The 23,634-nt window shown below is 40.0% G+C and overlaps 2 protein-coding genes across 2 annotated transcripts; both read right to left on the bottom strand.

The window, feature by feature from the left end:
• Positions 1–480: 480 nt before the first annotated feature.
• Positions 481–8,672, bottom strand: pstpip1a (proline-serine-threonine phosphatase interacting protein 1a). The gene is made up of 15 exons (XM_084059061.1): positions 8,547–8,672; positions 7,209–7,309; positions 7,036–7,110; positions 6,793–6,827; positions 6,529–6,635; positions 6,244–6,306; positions 5,226–5,330; positions 4,734–4,779; positions 3,301–3,380; positions 2,680–2,778; positions 2,496–2,592; positions 2,118–2,205; positions 1,915–1,982; positions 1,494–1,594; positions 481–1,245 (listed from the first exon to the last, which is right to left on the bottom strand). The coding sequence occupies exons 1-15, from the start codon at positions 8,574–8,576 to the stop codon at positions 1,114–1,116; spliced, it is 1,227 nt and encodes a 408-aa protein (XP_083915187.1). The 5' UTR covers positions 8,577–8,672; the 3' UTR covers positions 481–1,113.
• A 1,100-nt stretch (positions 8,673–9,772) lies between these two features.
• On the bottom strand, positions 9,773–23,422 carry rcn2 (reticulocalbin 2). The gene is made up of 7 exons (XM_084059065.1): positions 23,377–23,422; positions 22,448–22,700; positions 21,549–21,745; positions 20,015–20,128; positions 11,917–12,010; positions 11,286–11,428; positions 9,773–10,417 (listed from the first exon to the last, which is right to left on the bottom strand). The coding sequence occupies exons 2-7, from the start codon at positions 22,698–22,700 to the stop codon at positions 10,274–10,276; spliced, it is 945 nt and encodes a 314-aa protein (XP_083915191.1). The 5' UTR covers positions 23,377–23,422; the 3' UTR covers positions 9,773–10,273.
• Positions 23,423–23,634: the final 212 nt, after the last annotated feature.

The following is a 23,634-nucleotide window of genomic DNA, read 5'->3' as shown; positions in this document are numbered from 1 at the left end:
AATAGGGTTAAGTGTTCCTCATTTAGCTGGGGACCCCCTTGAACCCCCTCAAAGACACCTGGGGTCCCCGAACCCCACTTTGAGAATCACTGCTCTATACACAAAGCAAATGTCTGTTAGTTGTGGGCCTTTGTTATTGGAACAAGTGGGCCTTTTCCCTGTAAAGAAGGGTTAAAGTTCAGCTCTTTCCCATGAGGGTGGGGTTCGAGGGATTCACGCAATGTCTTGATCCTAATCCTCTGTTGTATATAGTAGTATTTCAACGCGCGTGCTGTGCTTGTGCAACACAAGAGTGTTCAGGTTCTCCTGTGCATGGTATTGAACTTGGAAATTACTATGAATTGCTATCACACAAGGCAATGTAGATAGAGATAATAAGAGAATAGAAATGAAAATGAATGGGAATACAATATACCGTAGCAGAGTTTCATCACATGCTCACTCAAAATATCAGTTGAGTTATCTACCAGTGCCTCAAACAACAAAGAAAAGCATTTATTAAAGGTATTAAAGGATTTTTCTTTGAGAATGAAATGAATGAGAGTCAGAATATAACTACTGAAGAATTATAAATCTGTTATTTTACTCAGAGTAAATGAAATGCATAGACCAACAACTGAGATCAACAGCATCTCCTTGCATTTAGAACTGCAATACATAAGGTGATATTCAATACTAGAATACACTGTACAAAATGAATAACCATGTATGACACTTGTAGTAGTAGTATTAATTCGCCACCTCTATTTGGTATGACCAAACTCCACACATCAGTGACAACATTTTAAACTTGAAAAATAAAATAATAAATACATTACATTTTCAACCCTAGCAATAAATAATCCACTGCCCTTTCTCTCATTTCTTCTCAACTCATTACATTACATGAGTCATTTAGCATTTGACGCTTTGACTTACAATAAGTGTATTCAACATAGGTAGGCAAGAACTAATCAACAGAAGTACATTCTCTTCTAAAACAAGCAACTAAGAGTATACCTAAATTGCAATATATCAGCTACCTACTTTATGCTGCAGGGTGTAATATCTACAAACCAAAAGGCAATTTGGACGGGTGCGGTTGTGTAGCAGTTAAAAATAAGTCCGATAAGGTCATTCTTGGGCGAGGTAAGAGCCTGGCACCAGTCCAGACAGGCCGTTCCGTTCTACCGTCCACCATCCATCCACACTCTGCTCAATGACCACCACAATGTCCCCAGCAGATACAGAAAGTTCATCATCACCCTAATAAAGAAAGAAAAACAATGAGCCAAGATAATAACAATATTTACTGATATGTACTTTAATTCGATAATACTGATGTACAGTAATTGTCCTGAATGGTTGCTATAAACTAGGCATATACATCAAATTAAATAAAAAGCCAAGACATGAAAATCAATAATCATTTTAGTACAGGCCATTAAAAAAAAAAAAAGTCAGAGTCCTTTTTTTGTATTTGCAAAAGTAGAAACAAAAGTAGAATGTCTGACCTGGGCAAGGTAGTCGTACATAGCTGTGTACTCCTTCTGGCTTGGTGAACAGGCTGCTGAAAATCCGGGGATGGAGGCATATACTCCATCTGATGTATCGGCTGAACAATGTCACAGAAAGACAGACATCTAATCAGAATTGATTCTCTTATAGTGCCAAGCCACTGGCAGTTTACAGCATTGATACTAATGACTGAACAGCTGCTTAATGTGAAACATAGCTGCCTTCTGGCAGCAACCGACAAAATCATTAGTTGGACCTGTGTGCCATCTGGTGGCGAAAATAAGACAGACAAAAATAATAATAATATGAGGGGAAAATTGTACTGTATATGTTTATAGCAGTAACATCACATCACATGGTTTTATACCATGATTCTTCATCATACGGAGACATGATTGCTGCAATTTGGTACCATACCATTAGGTTTTGGCGGTTGCTCTGTTTTGGTGCCACTCAAAGTGTTCCCTTGCAGAAGATTTGTAAACCTAGCAATCATGAAAAGTAGATATTCATATTAAATAATAAAACAGGTAAATTGTGAGGTGAGAGACACATTACACATAATAACACCAGAAATATATATATATTTTGAATATGCCACAAAAAAAAGAAGATGTAACCTTTTCATGACTCCTCCTACAAATCTGGCACTGCCATTGCTGTCATCTGTGGCTTCCCTCTTATAGTAATCTTGGAACACAATTGGAGCTAAGGAAGGACCATAAGAACTGTGTTATTTATGTGAATCTTTTTCTCCTCACTTTTCCACAAAACTTGAAGTACAATAAGAGGAACAACTGTTATTTAAAACAAAGTCTTCAGGGCTGAAGCTCTATCACAAACAGCCTGTTGGCAGTTTGAAACAGCATTTTTTTTAACAAAGCAACCAAACACTCTGTTTTAGCAGTGGGTGAGAGATAATGTTAATACTGTATGTCCAACCAGAAACCATATTCAAATCCTTAACAAGGAAGGCCGCAGGGCGCCGCTCTGCCTACCTGGTGGAGCTGAACCTGTGCTTTTGATCTCAACAAAGAAGTTGTTGTCTGCAATGATGTCACACTTTTCCAGCATTCGCCTCACTTCCTCGAAACACTGAAAAAACCAACCATCTTTTACACATTGGATATGGGGTTGGGGTGTGTAACATACTGTACTATAAAAGAACAACTGGAAGCCCACCTCATCATCTGTGACACACTGCATAGAGAAATGGTTACTGTGCACCCATAGGGCATTCCTAAGAATGTTGATGCGGTCCTCTTCTTGCTGCTGAAATGCCTACAAAAACAAAATTGTATCATTATTTCAACATGGTGGGATATATTATTTAAGATTAAGTGCAGAAGAGTGGTTTCAATGTATGGCTGTTTAAACACGACCTACTGTAGTATTTCAGTATACTGAAAATGTATATTGTGAGTATGTGTAAGTATTATGGTAAAGAAAGAGGAACATTTTAAATATGTGGTTAGTTTAAAGCTGCACTACAGTATATAACTTTCCTCTTCTACCCCGGATTTGAACCTGGTTTCCTGCGCAAGTGCTGACATTTTTACCTTTGAGTTAATCATGCCTGCCTGCTTGCTATGGGGACATGACCTTTGACATGATCTAAATGTCTCAATAGAAGAGCTGGGAGACAAAATACAACCACCCCAATTGTATAAGTTATATTGTATGGCATACTCTACCATACAGATTGGACAAAATTAAATTTGATTAATTTAAAAAAAAGTTATATAGTGCCGCTTTAATGTTAAGGGAAAGAATTGAAATAAAAATGTTCATGTTCAACTCTACCTCACATGTGCTTTTGTGCGTGGATTCCCATTCTTGACGAATGTTGTCGAGCTGTTCGATATTTGACACGTATTGTTTCTCTATGTAAAAATAAAAAACAATTACTGTTCAGATTACTCAGATTACTTAGAACTAATCATTCTAAGGTTCATAAAAGCATTTTACAGTTGTAACTCGTTTGCTCGACTTAATCAATTAAAAAACATTATCAGTAATTTACTTAAAAATAATCAATCTTAGGGAAACAGCTTTTCATTCAAAACATTTTTAAAGTATCAAAAATAGCAAGCAACAAGCAAATGACATTTTTTGCATTGATTTGCAATCGATAGAATAATGTCTAAGAAAATAATCGATAGTTGCAGCCCTACTCACACGCATTTTCAAATAATTTTCATTATATGCCTTACCATCTATTATAGTGCATTGGGCCAACAGTATCTATGTGAGCTGATATTCTGAAATAGCCTGTTTCACAGGCTATTTCAGGAATTATATATAAAAAAGGAAGTGATCATGTCCACCATGCCAAAACATATTTAGGTTAATCCTCTGCCTTTGGGCATGGGGAACTAGAACATGTTTATTTGTATCTCCTTGACTTACGTAAGAACAGCAAAGTTGTTCGATGCAACAAAACATTGTACATTGTGGAAGGTCCATGTGGACCTTCCAGCCCATCGTACATGGGCTAGAAGGTCCATGTGCTCCCTATTTCCTACTACTATCCACTGTAACAGTCAAATAAAGGCTCAGATGTTTTAACAAAATCGTTTTGTTTGAAATAAAAACAAATATTATACTACCTAAATTAACATACAGGTACTGTATGTCCCAGAATGTAGCTTTAATAGTAACACACATTACTTATTATAACAGGGGTCCTCAACATCTGCAGGTCAAGGACCCCTTAGCTGAGAGAGAGATGAAGCAGGACCCCCACTATTGCATAAAATTGTGTCGCCGATTAAACCTTTCCAGCAATTTCCCAGAGCGGAGAGACAGTATGTCTTCTTGTCTCAGGCACACAAAGCGCATGCACATGCACCAACTGGCCAAGCCACCAGGCACCCCATCAGGTGTGGTTTTAAACATTTACAACAAGCAGAAGGGCCTTTATTTCTTTGATTTAGATTTTATGTTGGTAAAAGAAAAACTAGAACTTGGCTATGTACTTGGTCTGTTCCTTTACCCCTTTACACCAAATTATTTGCGGAAAATAGTCAATCTACAAGCTCACAACACATCGCAGCGCAACACATCGGGAGCTTGTAGATATGTTATTTTCTGTGAATGTTCCCTCCAGAATAGGGATGCTAGGGTTCAAATAGTTAACATAAAGAAGGTTCCTATCACACAAAGATTTGGCGGCCCCCCTGTAGTAATTCTGAGGCCCGGCCCTGTTGAATGTATTATGCATTACTTATTCTTACCAGCCTCCCCTGCTGCCTCACGGCACTGTTTAGATTTGTTGTGAAGCTGTGAAGGAAATTCATGTGATTACTACAGTAATAACACATTATCTCTCCATGTGAGCTGGCTAGCATAACCACTTAAGCCATATACACATCGTTGTACAACAAATAGATAACGAAAATATCCGATCTAAAAGCTCACAACGCCTTGCATTACAATGTGCTGTGAGCTTGTAGATCTGCAAATTTTCGTCTATAATGACATGCCCTAAAATAGAAACGCCGGGTTGAATGTGGTTAAATGCAAATATGTTAAATTATATCAAATTTATTGCAGCACTTTGTCTCTTTTGTCATTACAATTACATTCTGAACCAGTTCACATACGGTACTGTAAATCAAATATGTTCCTCTTTGAGGATGGAGTATGAACTTTGCGAATACATGGAACAATCTCATTTGTAAAGGCAGCCAGGCAGGCTCTCAGGTATAATGAATGTTAGGATTTACCTTCTCAGTCTGTTTGGGGGTGGCTGTGGCCGCACCGCTCATCTTTTCAGCAGCCTGTTCGGCCTCATCAGCCTCTTTGCAACGCTGCTCATAGGATCTTTTAGACTGGGAGGGGAATTAAACATACAGCATGTGAAGCACTGCTATAGAATGAGAACGCCAGGAGGGGGGGGGGGGGGGGGGGGGGCATTGCATGCTTTATTTCAGATAGGGCAGTGCAGAGAGACAGGCAGAGAGAGGAGAGACAGTATGTATCCTTCTGTCTCAATCTACTGTGCGCATGCACCAACTTGCCAAGCCACCAGGCAGCCCCATCAGGTGTGGTTTTAAACAAGCTGAAGGAGCCCCCAAAAAATCTAAACATAACAAAAAAAAATGCAGCATGCAAGTGCCAAAAATGGAATATTACTTCCTGGGTTGCTAGACATGTTAAACGTGTTGCTTAATTTAACCTGTCATTTCCGCAAGTCACTTTCAACCCTATCTGATCTCTCTTGTCATGGTTTCATATTACTAAAGCTTGTGAAGTCATGTTCCTCTTACTAGTAGCATAATGTCCTTACCGGAGCATTGTGCAAGTCTCTGCATTATGATGCCTGAATTACTTCATGCTATAACAAAAAGATGCACTTTCTAAGTGGGGCCGTGTAACAGAATTTTGGCGTGGCATGTGTGATGATTATTTTACAGGAATATGCAATATTGTCATGTGTGACAAATTTGTGACCTGTCATGCTTATGCATAAGACACAGCTCACCACTGCCACAACAAATAATTGCATCTCTCACTGAAATTGAAATTATATTATCTGCGAAAAGCGTGTTTTTTGAATGATTGAATACTTTATCAACATGCTTATTAACAGTACAGGTAGTACAGTCAAAAGTTATACTAAAAGTATAACACAAAAAGCCATGGGGTCTTGTTGTCCATTGTGTCATCATCTTATGCCTGTGGTTTACAAAAGACAACTACGATCTAATAATGCAGCAGATGCTGTGACATTTAGATACTCACCTCCATTGTTTTCTTATACAGGGAGACTTTTGTCTTCTGGACTTTCTCCATCATAACTTCAAACTTAGAGAGCAGGTAAAAAGTTCATGTTAAAGTACATCATTATACTGTACTGTATGTACACAAACAACGGTCTACCACTTCTTGAATTCAGTGATCTATTATTGACAGCTTATGGTTAATGAACACTGAAAATAAAACATGTCCCCATTCTCCTTTAAACTGCAAACACATATTATAAAGAGCTGAATCACATCACACTGTCATTTCCTTCTGCATTCTCACCTTTTTTCTCTGCTCTTTCTGCCTCTCTCTAAACTGTTCCATTCTCTTCACTTCCTCCTTGAGTGTCCCAGAGAGCTGGATGTGCAGGTTTCCTATATTCTCAATTTCTACACCACAAAGCACACAATACCATTTGCTTATCTGACAAGTATGTAAATTATGGAGAACTGAGAAAAACAATACAAACAACCATCATATCAATAGGATGTTGGACTCGTGTAGCCTTTTTAAAATAAAAAGGCCTGTAATATCATAGATACTCACGTGATTTCAATTCATCTATAGATGTTCTCAGAGTGCTGCAAAAACAGGATGACCAGGATACGTTTTTTATTTATTTTTTAACTAAACTGCAATATAACACTATATTCTGCATAATGGAAAGTGTGTCAGTTGAGCCTCATGTAGGTGGTCATCAGACATATTCAGACATCTAGACAGATGACTGCACCAGTTCATCATAATGTTATGTTCAGCAGGTGACATGGTCATAAGATAAAAACACACCTGATTTCATAAATACAGCCAGCCTTGCGTGCTATTGTGACCAGTTCCTTTCCGTATCTCTCCTGTGCTGATGCCCTACAGCACATGAAGCAAACCATATGCAAGTAAACCAAATAAACCCCCCAACATATTTACAAATATATTCAAATGTTGCCATTAACTTAGGCACCCACCTCATTTTTAAGAGATCCTCTATGTCTTTGCACGTCCGTCGGCCATCTGAAAGTCTCTGAACTAGGGTCTCGTACCCATCATTGCTGATGAAGTCCACTCCCTAGAAGCACAAAATACTATAAAATGCACACCTGGTCATATTCCCCATTAGAAAACACCATATCTTGCATATGAATTCAATGTCAAACTTTACTTGCATTGCTATAAAACCATAAAGCAACCAACAACCATTTAAACTTATCATATGAATGATCAAGTAGGCCTAGCCCTGTATTTAGTAAATGGTTTGAATGTTTTTTTTTAGGCCACAGGTTTTTCTTTCACACCACTACTTTATGTAATGACAGTGAGGGTCAATTTGTTAGGAACCTTGTACATTGCATCTGGATGAAAATCCCTTACACAACTTCAAATAACACAGAATTACTAAACAAGCTCTTCACCCACTTTGGAAAACCCAGTACAATCTCATGTATTAAAATACTGTAGATTGCTGCAACATTTGTGTCAGCACACACGCTGGGATAATGAACACACTTATTTTTGGATACTGTACGCTGTTGAAGTTGACCAAACATTGACTCAACTAAAATCTATCAAAGATATTAAGTACTACTACTAGAGACACATTATTAATGATAAACTAAAATGTACATACTCCGACTTCATTTGCAAAGGTTAAAAGAAGATTATTGTGTGAGCCCTCCCATGCAAATCAACCCAGAAGCTGTGAGTGCTGCCACAAGGCAGCTTCGTCAGAACACTAATCCACAAAGATTAGTGTTCTGCCAAGGCACACAGCCCAAAGATCAAAGACCAACATAGTTGTAACATAGTTGTAATGGCACATGTACAGGAAGCAGAATATTATAGAGGTGTACCACATCTCTAGGTCTACCACTACCCAAAAATGGTTCTTGCCATTGTTTACAATAAAATGATAGCCGCACAAAGAAATGCATGTTTATCTTATCTTACGTCCTGACCTCTATAGATATAAGAGGAGACAATCGTACCAATATATTTTTTTCCAAAATAATTATCAACAGGACATGTGTTTAATCATAGTTACACAATTCTTCCTATCTAACCATATTCAACAATTTATTTAAAGAATATGAAAACCAGTCAACTAATAGGTATGCAACAGCTGCCTACTACGTACTGCATTGAACTGGGAGCATATACAGAAGTTCCCATTTCAAAGTTTATTACATAACACTTAGATTAACACTCAACTTAATGCAAATAGTTTTAATGACAAACATGTCAGCAGTGCCAGCTCTCAATGTGACCACAGTAATTATTTATGAACTACTACCTCTACAATAACTTACCCAAAAGGCATCTTTGAACGGTAATGCCATCTTAGGAGTAGGTAAAATAACAGTCCCTCCTTTAGAGTCCACTTGATGATAATTCACTCTATGAAACACGTTTGGCCGGCTGGCAGTTCATACAAGTGAAACAAACTAGTGTTCATTCAGGAAGCCAGCATTAATGCATTTGGCTCACTCGTTTGACTAAGAACTTAAATGAGGAAGAACGGTATCATGTCGTCACAGCCAGACCACCATCTACCCAGTAAGATAACATTCATATCAGCTAGCGCCAACTATATCAATAGACAGCGAATAGATATCTATAATTGCATCAGCCATCTTCAAACATATTCCACTATCAAACAACACATTTTATGGATGACATTTTAAATCATCCATAAAATTAAATGAGCTTAAACCAGACTATGAAATTCCTTAGGCATCAATCGAGTAGGCCAAATTTGCAATACAAATATAAACAAACTAATGATCCCCTGCCATCAAACTGTACAGCATTTTTGTTGTACTGATCTTTTCACAAGAAATGACAATATATGACAGCTAATGAGATATATTAAGTATGAGATTAATTAATACTGTATTTTGTCATAATAGCACAATTTACAGCTGTTGTACAGCAATGGAAGTAAATTAAGCCTTGAAAGATGATGAAAACAATTACTATTATTACACGTCACAACTTTTGCTTATTACTTAGAGTACAAACCCTGTCTGCATAAAAGCGGTGTTGGAACAGAATGTGTTATTATACCCTCTGAAGCATTATTTGGACAGTATTGCACTGCAGGAAGTAGTATATTGCTATCATAATAGTGAGGAAAAAAGGAAGACAGACCATTCCAACCCTTAATAGTTGGCCTTTCCTTTAGAGAAATTGCAAAGAAAACCAAGGTGTCAGTGGGTTTAAAAAAACATTTAAAGGCACTTGAACACTGTAGGAAACTAACAGGAAGCCACAATAGAATCAGAACTCCACTTTCTGAGAGTCAACAGCTTGTGATAAGTGCGGCTCATAAACAGCATAGGTGGATCACAGGACAACAGTTTAAAGTTCAGCTAACACTGTTCAAAGTAGGCAAGTCTAACAATGGTCAAAGTAAGCAAGTCTGTTTAAATTGTGAAGAGAAGACTAGCTTCATATGTTTGACAGCTCGAGTGGCAGTAAGACAGCTATTGCTAAAATTGCAAAATAATAAAAAAATAGGTTTGCCTGGATGGACAGATAAAAAAAGAAGGAAGAATTATATATATATATAAAAACAATCATTTATTTGTTCTATGCTTTAATTTCAGAGTACATCGACACATTAAACTGCATACATTTCAATCTAAACATTTTTTTCGGGCGTGCCTCATGGGGTTCAAGCCCACTCCTTTCAGCGTGTCTGACTTGTTGTTTAGAAGCATGCACTGCAACATCCTGCAGAACCACCTCCACCCGGGTGAAACCGCTTTTAATGGGTCCCATTGTGAGGACATGTGAAAATCTGACATAACACTTTCCAATGTGTTCTGTGTCAAGAGGAAATATGGAAATAGCTATGATGCTATGATCACCTATGATGTGATTCAATGAGTTATATGTAAGATGAAACAAAGAACACACTGGGATATGTCATTCACGATTCACATCATCACACTAGAACTATAGGATTCATGTTAAATATCGGTGAAGTTCTCTTTTAAATCTTCATGGACACAAATCAATGAGAAAAGGCTAACTACAATTCGTCATGTAATATGTGCAGCTGTCTACCATAGTCTGTCACTTCACTGTTCATGAACGTTTCTTGATTTTTCAAGACTTCGGCCTCAGAGATTTTCCCATCACCGTCCTGATCCATTTCCTTAATGAGGTGAAGAGCCTGTTGAATACATGTGAACAATATTAGGAAAGAAGACTCCAAATAATGCTACATCATGGCACATATCGATCAAAAATTCCAGAAAAATGTGATTATGCATAATTTACCGCATAATCAGCAAAATGGCGCATAATTATGCGGGGGTAATGTTTTTTCAAAAAGGCTGCATCGTATCGCATAATATGCGCATCGCATAATTCCACATATTTTGCAACTTTTCACATATTTCGCAAATTATTTTAGCATATTTCACAACTTTCCGCATATTTCACAACTTCCCGCAATTTCACCCGCATATTTCATTGCAAAATCAAGGATTTTAGCCCGCATAATCAAGAGTTTTAGCCCGCATAATCAAGGATTTTTGCCTGTGTTTTTCTGGAGGGTCTAATAAATGCACAGAATCAGGTATGTGTGTGTCTGACTTTCTCAAGCACAACACAAGCACCGTCCAACCGATCGACTTAAAACTTGGCGTTTGTATCGTGTGTTGTGCCAAGGAAAATTTGGTTGATCCAGCAGTTGTCCAGAACCGAAAATCAAACATTTTCTGTATCTCACTGTCTGTGTCCCATCTAATGAATATGGAAGTCTTTGCATCTGTCTATGAATATCAATGATGTCATCGATATGACGTCATAGACCGGCCTCCAAGTACTATGATCATGGCAAGCCTTCAGGACTGGGTTTTTTTTTGAGGTGCTGATTTCCAAGTGGCCGGCCATGGTACTGCATGATTAATCAAGTTTGACGAATAAATTATGCTAATGCACGTGCGATTATTGCCACAAGGATGTAATGATTACCCAGAATGGACGGTGATTTCCTAAAAATAGATAATAGAAGTAATATTGGAACTGCTGCTTACCTCTTCTCTTGCTGAGCCGTAGCTATTAGGGGCAACCCAACGGAGCTGCTCTTCTCGATTCAGTTTGCCATCCTCATCTTGATCATAGAGGTCTTTAAAGCGTACCGTTTCTTCAATCTCCCACTGCGATGCTGAATTTCCATCTGAAAAATCCAAAAATCAAAACACAGTATGAGCAATATTACATATAAAATATAAAAAATGATATCGATATTGTGATATGAGACTGGATATGGTCTGGAATTTTTCATATCACAACATTGTGATATGGCAAACGTGTTGTCTCTTCCTGGTTTTAACCACTTAAGCCTTATTTTATACTTTCAGAAATTGCGACATTATATGTTGAGAGCTTGTAAAGTGCTATTTTAGCTATTTTTCAAAAAAATAGCAAAAAATGTATGTTAACATAATATAAAAATTGCCCATATTGCCAAGCCCACATCACATCAATAATGTTTTAGTAATGAATTACATAATCACACTTAAGTTGTTTTCACACCGCATTTAAACTTGTGTAAATGACACAAGTCAAAAATGTACTTTGCATTCGATATGAACACACCTTTACGTCCAACATACAGATCATTCTGTGAATCAGTACATTTTATGATAATCCCTCTGATCTTACCATCACTCCGAACATCTCCAATAAATTCACTTAGACTGATGAATCCATCTTTATCAGTGTCATATTCACTCAACACATCTTCAATGGCAAAATCCTATAAGGAAATAATAAAGATCCGAATGTTATTTTAATTCAATACACACATTCATACCGTGAGACAGTCGAATATTACGCGGTTATTCTCGTCTTAAAGGGACATTTTGGACCACGTTTTTCTTACCTTTTCTATGATGTTATGATATCTTAGGATGAATGGTAGGCCTACAGTAGAAAAATGTCATAACTCCATCCCAGGTCCGCCACAGCTTAAAACGTGCGCCAATAGGCCTTGCGCTAGATCGCGTAAAAAAGCGGAAGTCTCGCTAGAGGAGATTGAAATCTCGTCTAGCGAGACTTCCGCTTTTTTTTTGCATAGTGTTCTGTCACTATGAACGTCAGATCTCACCAAAAAACAAACCAAAAAAAAGCTTTTAAAATACGCGATCTAACGCAAGGCCTATTGGCGCACGTTTTAAGCTGTGGCGGACCCGGGATGGAGTTATGACATTTTTCTACTGTACCATTCATCCTAAGTTATCATAACATCATAGAAAAGGTAAGAAAACCGTGGTCCAAAATTCCTCTTTAAGTAATAAATAAAATCTGCAATATCCTAAACAGTAAAATCTCCAGTGTTAGTTTATACATTTGTAATTCAGACATAATTGTGCATGAGAGTGCAATTGTACACTCTCCGAGTTAAGTTAACACTCAGAATTTCCATGAGCAGTTTAGTGGAGGTGCTAAGCAACATTTGACTTCAAGTCATGATGCAAAGGTCCCCTTTGGTATGGAAGTACCTTAGGGCCATAGGAAAATAATTATCCAAAGAGACGAGTTAGATCACCCTTTTTTTTTTTTTTATAGGCGTTTTTTAAAAATGGCCGCCGACAATTAACCACTATTACACCAGACTCCATATCTTTGCTTCTGTTAGAGCTATAATAATAATATTGGTGTCAAAGTGTACATTTTTGGGGTCAAGGAATTCAATTAGATAGGTTCCAATGCAAAAAAACGAATACTTCATTAATTGCCATGACAGCGGGGGGTAAAATATGCAGATTTCATTAAAAAAAAAGTTGTTTTAACCGGGTAACTTCTGTTAAATCATAGGTACTGAGTAATGAATACGAGACAGACAAGGTTGTAACTATGTTTGAGACTTTAATCGAGATTTACAATCCAATGTCTCCAATGTCTCCACTGTGGGAGCATGAACCATGACATCCGCAGAGAGACATGCATGGCTGCTTCTGCATGCAGCATTTGCAAGGTGCCTTACAGTCTGTCTTGCATTTGCAAATAACCAGTTCTGGCAAGTCCCTTGAAATAATCGAAGTTGTAGTGTACACAGGTGTTGGTGCAGTGTCTGGGGAATCCTGTTGCCATCCCCACTGTGAGGGTGAGACAGCAGCAGAGTCTTTGACCAGCATGTTGCCCCAAATATGTCCACTCTGAAAAGAAAAACATGATTAGTGATATGCATTGTGAAACTTAAATAGTAGCCTATGCCCTCATGCATGGCTGTCTTACCAAATACTATGCCCTTATGCATGGCTGTCTTACCTGATAAGCTACTCGGAGGAGGTGCTGATGGAGTGCATCACTGCTTGGTGGCATGTGATCAAAGTCTCTTCCTTTGTAAAGGAAGAGGGAGAGTCGAGCAGCATCCACTGTCCTGATGTCGTCCTCGGACACACCATACAGCTTCAGGACAAATTTCTGGAGTATGGGTGTGCGGGTTGTGATCATCTCAGTGGTGGGGCTAGGGCCAGAGAGCAGCTGAAGAGGTAAGGTCAGTTCAGGCATGGACTGCCACACAGACCAGGCTGTCTTCTTGCCCTTGCCAAAAAAGGCTGAGGTGGTGTCGCACCCTGTTAAAGCATGGAATGCTGGCAGTGCCATTGCCTTGGATGGTCCCAGACTGTGAGCAATGGCATGTGCTGGAATGTACCTGTGGTGGTGGAATGTAAATAAATGAGTTACTCATTCGCCTAATGAAATAACAGCTAATAGCATAAATATAACATACTGTACAGAGAGGATTTTACCTGAAGTGACGGCGTACTCCAAACGCAATCCAGAGCTCATCAATCCTCTGTTCGAGGGCCACAAAAGCGGCAATGGCCAACACCACAACATCGCTATCACTGCTGCGGACAATCACTCTACGATGTCCAGCGAGTGTAGCTGCAGCCACATGTAGAAATAACCGAGTATCGGCTTCTTCTTGTGTGCAAGGGGCCAATGCATCAATGTTAATGCCAGCTGGTGAAGTTACACAATCCTCAAGCATCGTGGTGAATAACTCCTTGCCCTAAAAGTATATAATGTAAATGAAGATGTGTCAATTAAGTCAGATTTATTGACTACAGCATGTATAATCCAGGAGATACACTAATTTATACAGCAATACCTGTGGAAGTGTCATGAGCTTCAAGCTTTTGGCCAGCTCCACAAACAACTCCTGCTTGTTCAGATCCACTCGTAGGAAGGCAGCCCAGTTGCCAGGAACTTTGGTTGAGAGAGTCACCCTCCTTCTTGCACCAGTGCCTCTTTGCTCCCGGGTTCCTGACTTCAGACTTGTCTTGGAGTACACATCCCAGACAATGTCAATGCGGTCATTTCTTTCAAACCAGGAAAGGACATATGGTGCAAACACGTCAGTGAAATACTGTCCAATGGTCACAGCACTTCCAGGTCGAAGCATTTGGACAAGTACAGCACCATCCAACACAGCTGCAGTTGTCACTGGTCTATGTTTGTCGAGATCTCTGGGAACAATGCAATCTAGAATCTCACTCTTGTTCCCATGATGCATTTTCCCCTTCCGAGTGAGAGAGGGTGGATGGGGGGAACTTTCATGTGAAAACACTCCCTCATTGATTTCGCGACCAGAATGAACAGCCAGCAAAAGTTGTGTCACTTTTGCTTGTTGGTCCTTGACAACAGCCACCTCTGATTTGTTTCGTGGTTGGGAAAGCCGAGCCTTGAATAACTGCAGCCTGGTGTGTGGGATTGAAGCAGTGAATGCTTCTTCCTGTGACCTGATTCGCTTGTCAACAAATTCATTGTATCTCTTCATTCCAATGTCTTTCACCCTCCTTATATTATCTACCACATCTGGGGGCATGATCATCGATTCATCCAAGTCCAGCAGATCCCCACTATCCTCCATGAAGGGATTTCCCAGGTCCTCAAAGGCTTCCACCAGTGCCAGCACATCTGTCTAAAAATAGTACAAATGAACAAATCATACATGTCACTGAAATAATTATGCAACCTCTGAAAGTTTAATACATCAGAAAATTACCTTGTAGTCAGCTTGAAATTTTGCGTATTGTTCATGGTGGCTCCTTTCTTCTGACTTATTGGTGCCCTCAATTTCCTGTACTAGGCGTGCCAGCTCAGGGCGAACAACCTGCTGTCTGCAAACTGTGCCTGGATCGTCCAGGTTCTCTATGACGCCACCATGATTCTTGAGCCAGTCAATGAGTTGCTCATGCATCTGATCATGTGGGATCTTGGAGAATGCTCGCCTTGACTTCTGCCCCATGAAGTTACCATTCTGAAACTCCACAAACAGAGCAGGATGTTTTTCTTCTAGTGTTGCCATATCACGGAGATGGATGGGCAGGTTCCGTGCATAGTGGGTATGATCCAGTACAAATACCCATGGCATCAGAGAATCCAGTGTCTCCATGTAGAGAGAGAAGTCAGCCGAGCGACAGGACTTGACAAACTGAAAAAATGAAAACAAACACTTTTATATGTGCTTTATATTTAATGCTAGGATTCTGAAGCTGTACTCTTGACTAAAGAATATAAATTGGCCAAAGAAGTGAATGAGACATATGATGTTAACAACATGACTTACTTGAAGAATGAGAAGATCCAGCTCCATGGACTTGAACCAGAAATCTGCTTGTGGTTGTGAGGCACACAGCTTCTTGAGCCATTCATCAAAGGGCAAAAGGATAAGGGGGCTTGACTCATCATTTACAGTTGTTGCCTTTTCCAAATATTGCTCATAAGCCTTCATCATGAGTACATACAGAGCAGCTACAGACACCTGATGCATGTACCGGGTTCTGCAGATGTGGTGAACACCAATGAAAGACTGAGCTTTGCCACTAGTTGAAATACCACTATTGGTAAGAGCTGTAGTCCATCCACTGCCATCCAGCCAGTCTCCAGACACACTCCAGAGCATCTTCTCTGTGTGCATTGCCCCCAATGTAACTAGGAAGGAGTCCTCACTAAGCTCTGTCTGGGGGAACTTCCACTGGAGTTTTTTGGCAAGTGTGAATAGGGGTTGATCAGCGACCATGACTGGTGTCTGACCTGGATTTAGGTAGTTGATTGATTGACGGAGGACATTCATTGCATGCCAAGCCATAGTGGGACTGGTAGGAGACTCTGTGAACAGTGGCAGCATGTATGATCTGGATGGGGGGGATGAACAAGGCTCTGTAATGCTTGCATAATATGCAGCCCATGAGATCCAGTCTTCACCCTCAAGGTTGTCTTTCCCCACAAGGTGTCTGACTCTCTCCAACCACTGGTAGCCTTCTTCAAGTATGTTGCTGAGAGGACGAGAGGCTGGCTGAGGATGACTGTTTGTATTAAGGGCAGGAACATATAAGACCTCATCAGTTTGGAGTGAAACATCCAGATCCATCGTTGTGTAGAAAGCTGGCAAGGATGCTACATGCTTCTTCCCCATCTCAGCTGGAACTAGGATGTCAGTGAGATTGGCTGTTTGTTGGCCGTTTGACGGGAAGTGCTGCTGAATGCTAATGCATGTTCCATGGAGGGCTGATTTTGCTGTTGTTGATGATGGGTTGTGGTCAATGTTGTCAAAACCACCATTGGTGAAGACACCCTTAACTGCCTGAGGTGGGACCACCACACCAATCTGCTCCCACTGATTGATCACTGAATTTGCAATATCTGTACTCAATGTTTTCAAGCGATCATATGACACACACATACCTCGCTTATGCATGACATCCACCAGGTGTTTACTGCCAGTATGCAGGTGCAGATTCATTGCCAGATACAGTGAAGCTGGTGTTTCCCTTTCTCTTATGTGACGACTAACACTACTGCCACGTTTCTTGTATCTGCTTTTCACAGAGTTGTAAATGATTTGCTGCCCAATTGATGTAGCAACCTGGCACTTCTCTGGTTCAGGGGCTGGCTGGTCAATACCTGATCCATCCAGAAGCATCTTTAGGAATGATCGCAGTAGGGGAGGGATTGAATCAGCTTCACAGGAGGCTGTGAAGGAACCTGTAAATGATTGTTTCATAGGAAGATATTCTTCCCGGAGGATTTTAGCTGCCCTGAAGATGATGGAGACATCAGTAGATGTGTTGCTTTTCCTGTCAACAACGGCTTTCAGGTCATCATCAAACAACAGGGACCAGGCACGATCCAGTCGCACAGATCTGATGTCAGGGATTAGGCGTTCAATATCCTCACGAAGGCGCGTGGTGTTACATTTAATATCTGGGAAGCCTAGGTCAGCAATGCGTTTGTCATACAGGGCTGTCAAGTCAGACATTGCCAATGACTCTCCTGACCAACGTTGATCATTGATTGACTCAATCAATTCATTGAGGACATGTGCTCTGATGACCTGTGTTGCCTTATTTTCTGTTGTGTCACATCCGGCGGTTTCTACTTTTCTATAGAGCCTAGTCAGGCATGCACGATGATACACTGCCTCCACAGCTACCATGTCGCCAGCAGCTAGTTTAGCTAACAGACGATTGTCACCCAGTACCTGAGCACATTCTTTCACTTTTCGATCCAATCCCAGGGTGGAAGCCCTCCTTAGTTCCTTTCTGTTGCCCACTTCACCACAGAAGAAACACAGCGTAGTTTGTTCACATGATGATGATGATGAGCATGATGGTATAGCCTGTGTAGTGAACTTGCCACCTCTATTCATGCGCCGTGTTTTTACAGGGCTCACAAACTCTTCATGTCTTTTTCTTGCTCTGTCCACTTTTTGATCATTAATGGCATCCCTGCAGTTTTTGTGCCACACTACTGGATATGACATCACCTGCTGCACAGCATCCTGGACACCACCATCAATAACCTCATCCACTACCACAAAGTCAGGCAAATCACCTAATTCTTTCAGCTCCTGAATGTTGGCAATAACTTCTGCGAAACATCGGTTCAGTTTTTCAGGGCAGTTTCTTAGCTTTATACATGTTGAGGGACAGGAAGCTTTTTCATTAGTCTTCTTTAGCTGACATATGAAGCATAAACTCCAGTCACGAGTATCCATGATGACTACTCTGAAATGAAAAAAATGAGAAATGAGAAATAAACTTGCTAACTTGTTAACAAGTTTACTATAACAAGCATTCACACAAAAAAAGCATTCTAACAATTAAGCTTTTTGTTGAATAAACAATGAATTGATAATAATAATAATAATAATACTAATAATGAACCTACCTATAGCTACAGATGTGCCACTTCAAAACTTCACGCGTTACTGTTCTTTCCCTGAAAGTGGCCTGAAAAAAAAAAAAATTTCCTCCCTTTTCTGCCCTTAAAATGCACTGTTTTGCCCCTGAAAGGAAGTTGTCACTACACACCCCCGTTTTTCCCTTCAACAGACATCCATATACATGAGAACAAAAGAATGTGTGTTGAATAAGGTGTCAGACTCATTATGAGGCGAAAGGTGATTTGACCAGTTGCTCAAATTAATTAGCATCATAAAAGCAGTGATCATCAAAATAATTCAGCATTTTAAATGCCCTTCTTTGTCCCTCTTATTGCCCTGGGAATCCCCTGAAAATTTACTGTCTTGGCGATGGCAGGACATGTGAAGTTTTGAAGTGGCACATCTGTAGCTAACTACAGGTAGTTAGCAATGTTATGCTTGCGGTAATTCAATAATGAAGTGAAGCTAGTTAATAGCTAGCTAACTAACTAATTAGCTAAACAGCTAGCTAGCTAGCTGGCTAGTTAGCTAACATTAAACATTTTCTGTATTCAATGAGAAAGTAATACAAACCTCAAATTGAACCTCAAAGTGTCACCTATGATTTCATCCAGCTGTGCAGTCCGTGGTGCAGAATTAATGTTTTGTGGCAGCAACAGGTGTAACTCTCAGGTGATAGCAGTCTGTCAGACAGCTACACATACAGTCAGACAGACACACTTAGAGTACATGGCATGTACATAAGAGGTTGTACCTCTTAAACAAAACTAAATTGTAGTTTTTTGTAGGGGGAAAAAAATGTTATGTCACCTTGTTGACACTTATTTTGTTAATGAAATGTGCATATTTTACCCCCATTGTGAGGGTAATGAGAAAACTATATATATTTTTTTGTCTTGGAAACCTATTTAATTGGATTCCTTGACCCCAGAAAGGTACACTTTGACACCAATATTATCATTATAGCTCTAACAGAAGCAAAGCTGTCGGCTATATATATATGCTGTATTGCTGTAAATGGTGGCAGCCATTTTTTAAAACGCACATATTTTAGAAATGACGTCTTATCTAATGTGTGTCTTTGGATAATCTCTTTCCTATTGCCCTAAGGTACTTCCATGCCAAAGGGGAAACTAAATTAAGGTTTTAGAGTGGGGAAAAAATGGAAAGTTACCCTGTTAAAACAACATTTTCCAATTAAATTGGCATATTTTAGCCCTGTTTTCATGGCAATGAGAAAATGATTGTTTTTTTTTGCCTTGAAACCTATTGAATTGGATTACTTGACCCCAAAAATGTACACTTTGACACCAATAGTATTGTTATAGCTTTAACAGAAGCAAAGATATTGTTTTTGCTGTATTGCTGTAAATGGTGGCGGCCATTTTTAAAAACATGTATATTTCAGAAATGAAGGGTGATCTAACTCGTCTCTTTGGATAAATGTTTTCCTATGGCCCTAAGGTACTTCCATACCAAAGGGGACCTTTGCATCATGACTTGAAGTCAACGGCATATTTTTGGGTCCTAACACCTCCACTAGTTCACAGAGATAAGTTTGTGTGAGGAAACAGCTCTTACAGCCATGTGATCCACTTCAGACGGGTGTGTGAAGGCAAGAAACTCTGTTAGGTTGAGGCCTGGCATTCCGTCCACATTAGCAACATCGAAGCGCCTCCTCTCCTTCAGATGGAGCTAATGGGGGATACATTGTCACAACAATAAGAGATTTTTTAAATACACACTCAAATCCAGTGTTAACTCTGAAAGTGTAAAAAAAGAAAGTACAATACAAATTACACTTTCAGAGCTAAACGAACACTCCAGATTTGACTCAGTAAAGTTCTCAGTGTTCATTTATCCATTTATAATTTAGAGTGTACGCAGATGTAGTAGTAGTAGTAGTAGTAGTAATAATAATAATAACTAGAAAAAGTGCTCCTCGGAGCACAACTCTCCGCTGTTGGGAATGTTGGGAATGTTCTATCTGTATAAGTGTCCTATCCGTCCTGTCTGTATAAGTGTCCTATCCCTCCTGTCTGTATAAGTGTCCTATCCGTCCTGTCTATGTAAGTGTCCTATCCGTCCTGTCTGTGTAAGTGTCCTATCCGTCCTGTCTGTGTAAGTGTCCTATCCAATTGTTACAGTATCCGCCATTTCTCAACCATTTCGTGATTGTTCCTGTCTTACCTCACTCTTACCAGACTTGTGTTGGGAATGTTGGGAATGTTCTAATTCTTATGTTCTAACTGTCCTATCCATCCTGTCTGTATAAGTGTCCGATCCGTCCTGTCTGTATAAGTGTCCTATCCGTCTGTATAAGTGTCCTATCCGTCTTGTCTGTATAAGTGTCCTATCCGTCCTGTCTATGTAAGTGTCCTATCCCTCCTGTCTGTGTAAGTGTCCTATCCCTCCTGTCTGTATAAGTGTCCTATCCGTCCTGTCTGTATACTGTAAGTGTCCTATCCGTCCTGTCTGTATACTGTAAGTGTCCTATCCGTCCTGTCTGTGTAAGTGTCATATCCCTCCTGTCTATGTAAGTGTCCTATCCGTCCTGTCTGTGTAAGTGTCCTATCCGTCCTGTCTGTGTACTGTAAAAGTGTCCTATCCGTCTGTGTAAGTGTCATATCCCTCCTGTCTATATAAGTGTCCTATCTGCCAATTATGTATCAGCCATGCAGCCATTTCGTGATGGTTCCTGTCTTACCTCACTTTGACAGTGCCAAAGACACTGTCAAAGTGACGCCATGTATTTATACAGTATTTCACCGTATTGTCACGTGTCACGTGAGGCTTGACCAATCGGTGTGTCATATTTAGAAAGTGAAAACAATACTCTCCTGCGGAGAGTAATAATAATAATAATAATAATAATTACACCATAATTATAAGAGCTTTTATGGTACTCAAAGACACTTTGAGTACCAAATTTACATAAAGTTTGTGTATAGTGTTTTTTTCATTTGTTTTAAGCCATAAACAAAACAAATGTTTACGATATGAAATCAAAATAAATAAAATAACTACAATTGTTGGTTGCAAATGTTTACATTTCTACACGCTCAGAATAACATTACGGATTTACGGTGTAGGTACAACAAAAAAACATGCATACATATCTGAGGGACTCTTGCTCAGGGTCTTCTAAAACAGCGTTGTCATCTAAATTGAAGAGCTGCCCGTGAGCGATGGCATTGTATTCTTCCCAAGACACCAAACCATCTTGATCCGTGTCGAACTCTGAGAAGCGTTCCTCTGCATCATCCAACGCGTATCTTCTGTAGACATGCTGAATCCACACCGTGATCTCCTCTGTGGATAAAGCACAGTGCAGATTGAACATAAAAGGTACTAGTAGGGGAAGACCTTTATTAAACAAGCGGGAAGAATTCAGTTTAAGCTTCACCCTGCTGATGGATGTTCAGATGGTTATGATGAACGAAGCACTAGGTTAGGGGATGTTTGCTCATGGACACTTCAACACATATACTGAGCGTACCGGGCGGCAAACCTTCTGATTACCAGGCAGACGAGACGACCACTCTACCCAAGCAATGGCCATTGGCCAACGGACATAACCCTATATGATAATATTTTAACAACTTAAGGCCTGTTGTATGCTTTGACGTAGGATGGTGTTGTGCAGTGAAAATAATAGATCTACTTTTTTTGTTGCATTACCTAATGAATGCCCAAACTATATGGCACCAGCCAGGTTGAAAGTGGTTTTAATGAGGCATCTCAAATGTTCTTGCCTTTTGTTCATGTGTGTGTGTGTGTGTGTGTGTGTGTGTGTGTGTGTGTGTGTGTGTGTGTGTGTGTGTGTGTGTGTGTGTGTGTGTGTGTGTGTGTGTGTATGTTCTGAGTGGAAGACGGCAACATGATAAGATTTCAATCTTTTGTTTTGTTCTTTTGTAGAACACTGCTATTCTGTGAATGTGTGTGTAATTGAGCAGGGATTTACACAATCACATGTGTTCAGGTCAGGATAGCAGAAACAAAACATGCACTCACCTGCACTTAACAGTTTGTCTGAGTTTTTATCAATCTTCCTTACAATTTCCAACATTTTTGTCCTCTGTTCGGCTGGGCCGAGTTTCTTTATTTCCTCTGTGCCATCAGTTCCTCCTAGCAGGACATTCATGTCATGTTCGGGGTCGTGCTGTTGACCCATGTAATGATCTTCATGAACATGTTTGTGAGCGCTTTCTCCAAAGGCAAACTGCATTGCTAGCAACGCTGTGGTCACCACCGTAGAAAACACCATCTGAGGAGAGACACACAAGGAACTGATAGGCTATGTCTGACTGTGTGGGTGATTATTGAGTTTTAAGGCCAGACCGCGCCAATGCAACTAGTCGCAACTCATTGCAATAAAACAGTTATAAGGCCAGTCCCCATCAATACAACTGCCATTGGGGATAATGGTTGCAAGTAGTTGCATGTTGTTGCAAGGAGTTGCATTGGCGTGAACTGGCCTTTTAAAGCATATTTGCTCTGCTTTATTTTGAATAATTTTACCATTATTGCATGGTGCAACGCAAGTAGTGGTCACAAATAACAGAAAACACAATGACAGGTCTGAGTAGCAAAGCCTAAAGTGACACTTATACTACATCACATGGTGTGGCTCGCCTAAAACAACAATTGCTGTTTTAGGCTAGCCACACTGTCTAACGTGTTAGCTAGCAAGCTTCTATATACAGTTTTTTTAAGGCAAGCAATGCCAGCGTTGTTGTTGTTGTGATTGTGTGCAACGTTACTAGTGACAAGTCTTTATGGATGTGTCTGGTATGGAGAAGAAGAAGGCACTTTAAGGCAAAAAGGCAGACATCATATTCTCAAGTAAGAACAGTACAAAGAAAATACGCCTATAAAGTAAACCAGTATGAAAAGTATTTAAAACAAAAAGGCAATTTTGTAGAAAGTGGAGATTCCTTTACCGTGAAAAGTAGTCAGTGCAACGCAGGGGAATGGGGAAATGACGGTAACCGGCCGGAAGACTCGCCCCAAAACACGCTTGCCCCCATTTCTTCCGCGGACTGCTCGCCCCCAGCGGGGCGTCGCCAAGTTACATGTCTACGATCGGGTGGGGTTCCGAGTTCGCCGGATTTGCCCCGGGGCGACTGTGTTTTGGGGCGAGCGTTTTGGTATTCGAAATGGCCCAACACACATCGTTGCCATGGTAGACAGGCAGAGTC

The sequence above is a fragment of the Gymnoscopelus microlampas genome, assembly GCF_963454915.1.
Source record: "Gymnoscopelus microlampas genome assembly, chromosome: 6".
NCBI lineage: Eukaryota > Metazoa > Chordata > Actinopteri > Myctophiformes > Myctophidae > Gymnoscopelus > Gymnoscopelus microlampas.
Note: the sequence above shows the minus strand (reverse complement) of the source record. Positions and strands in the feature narration are given on the sequence as shown.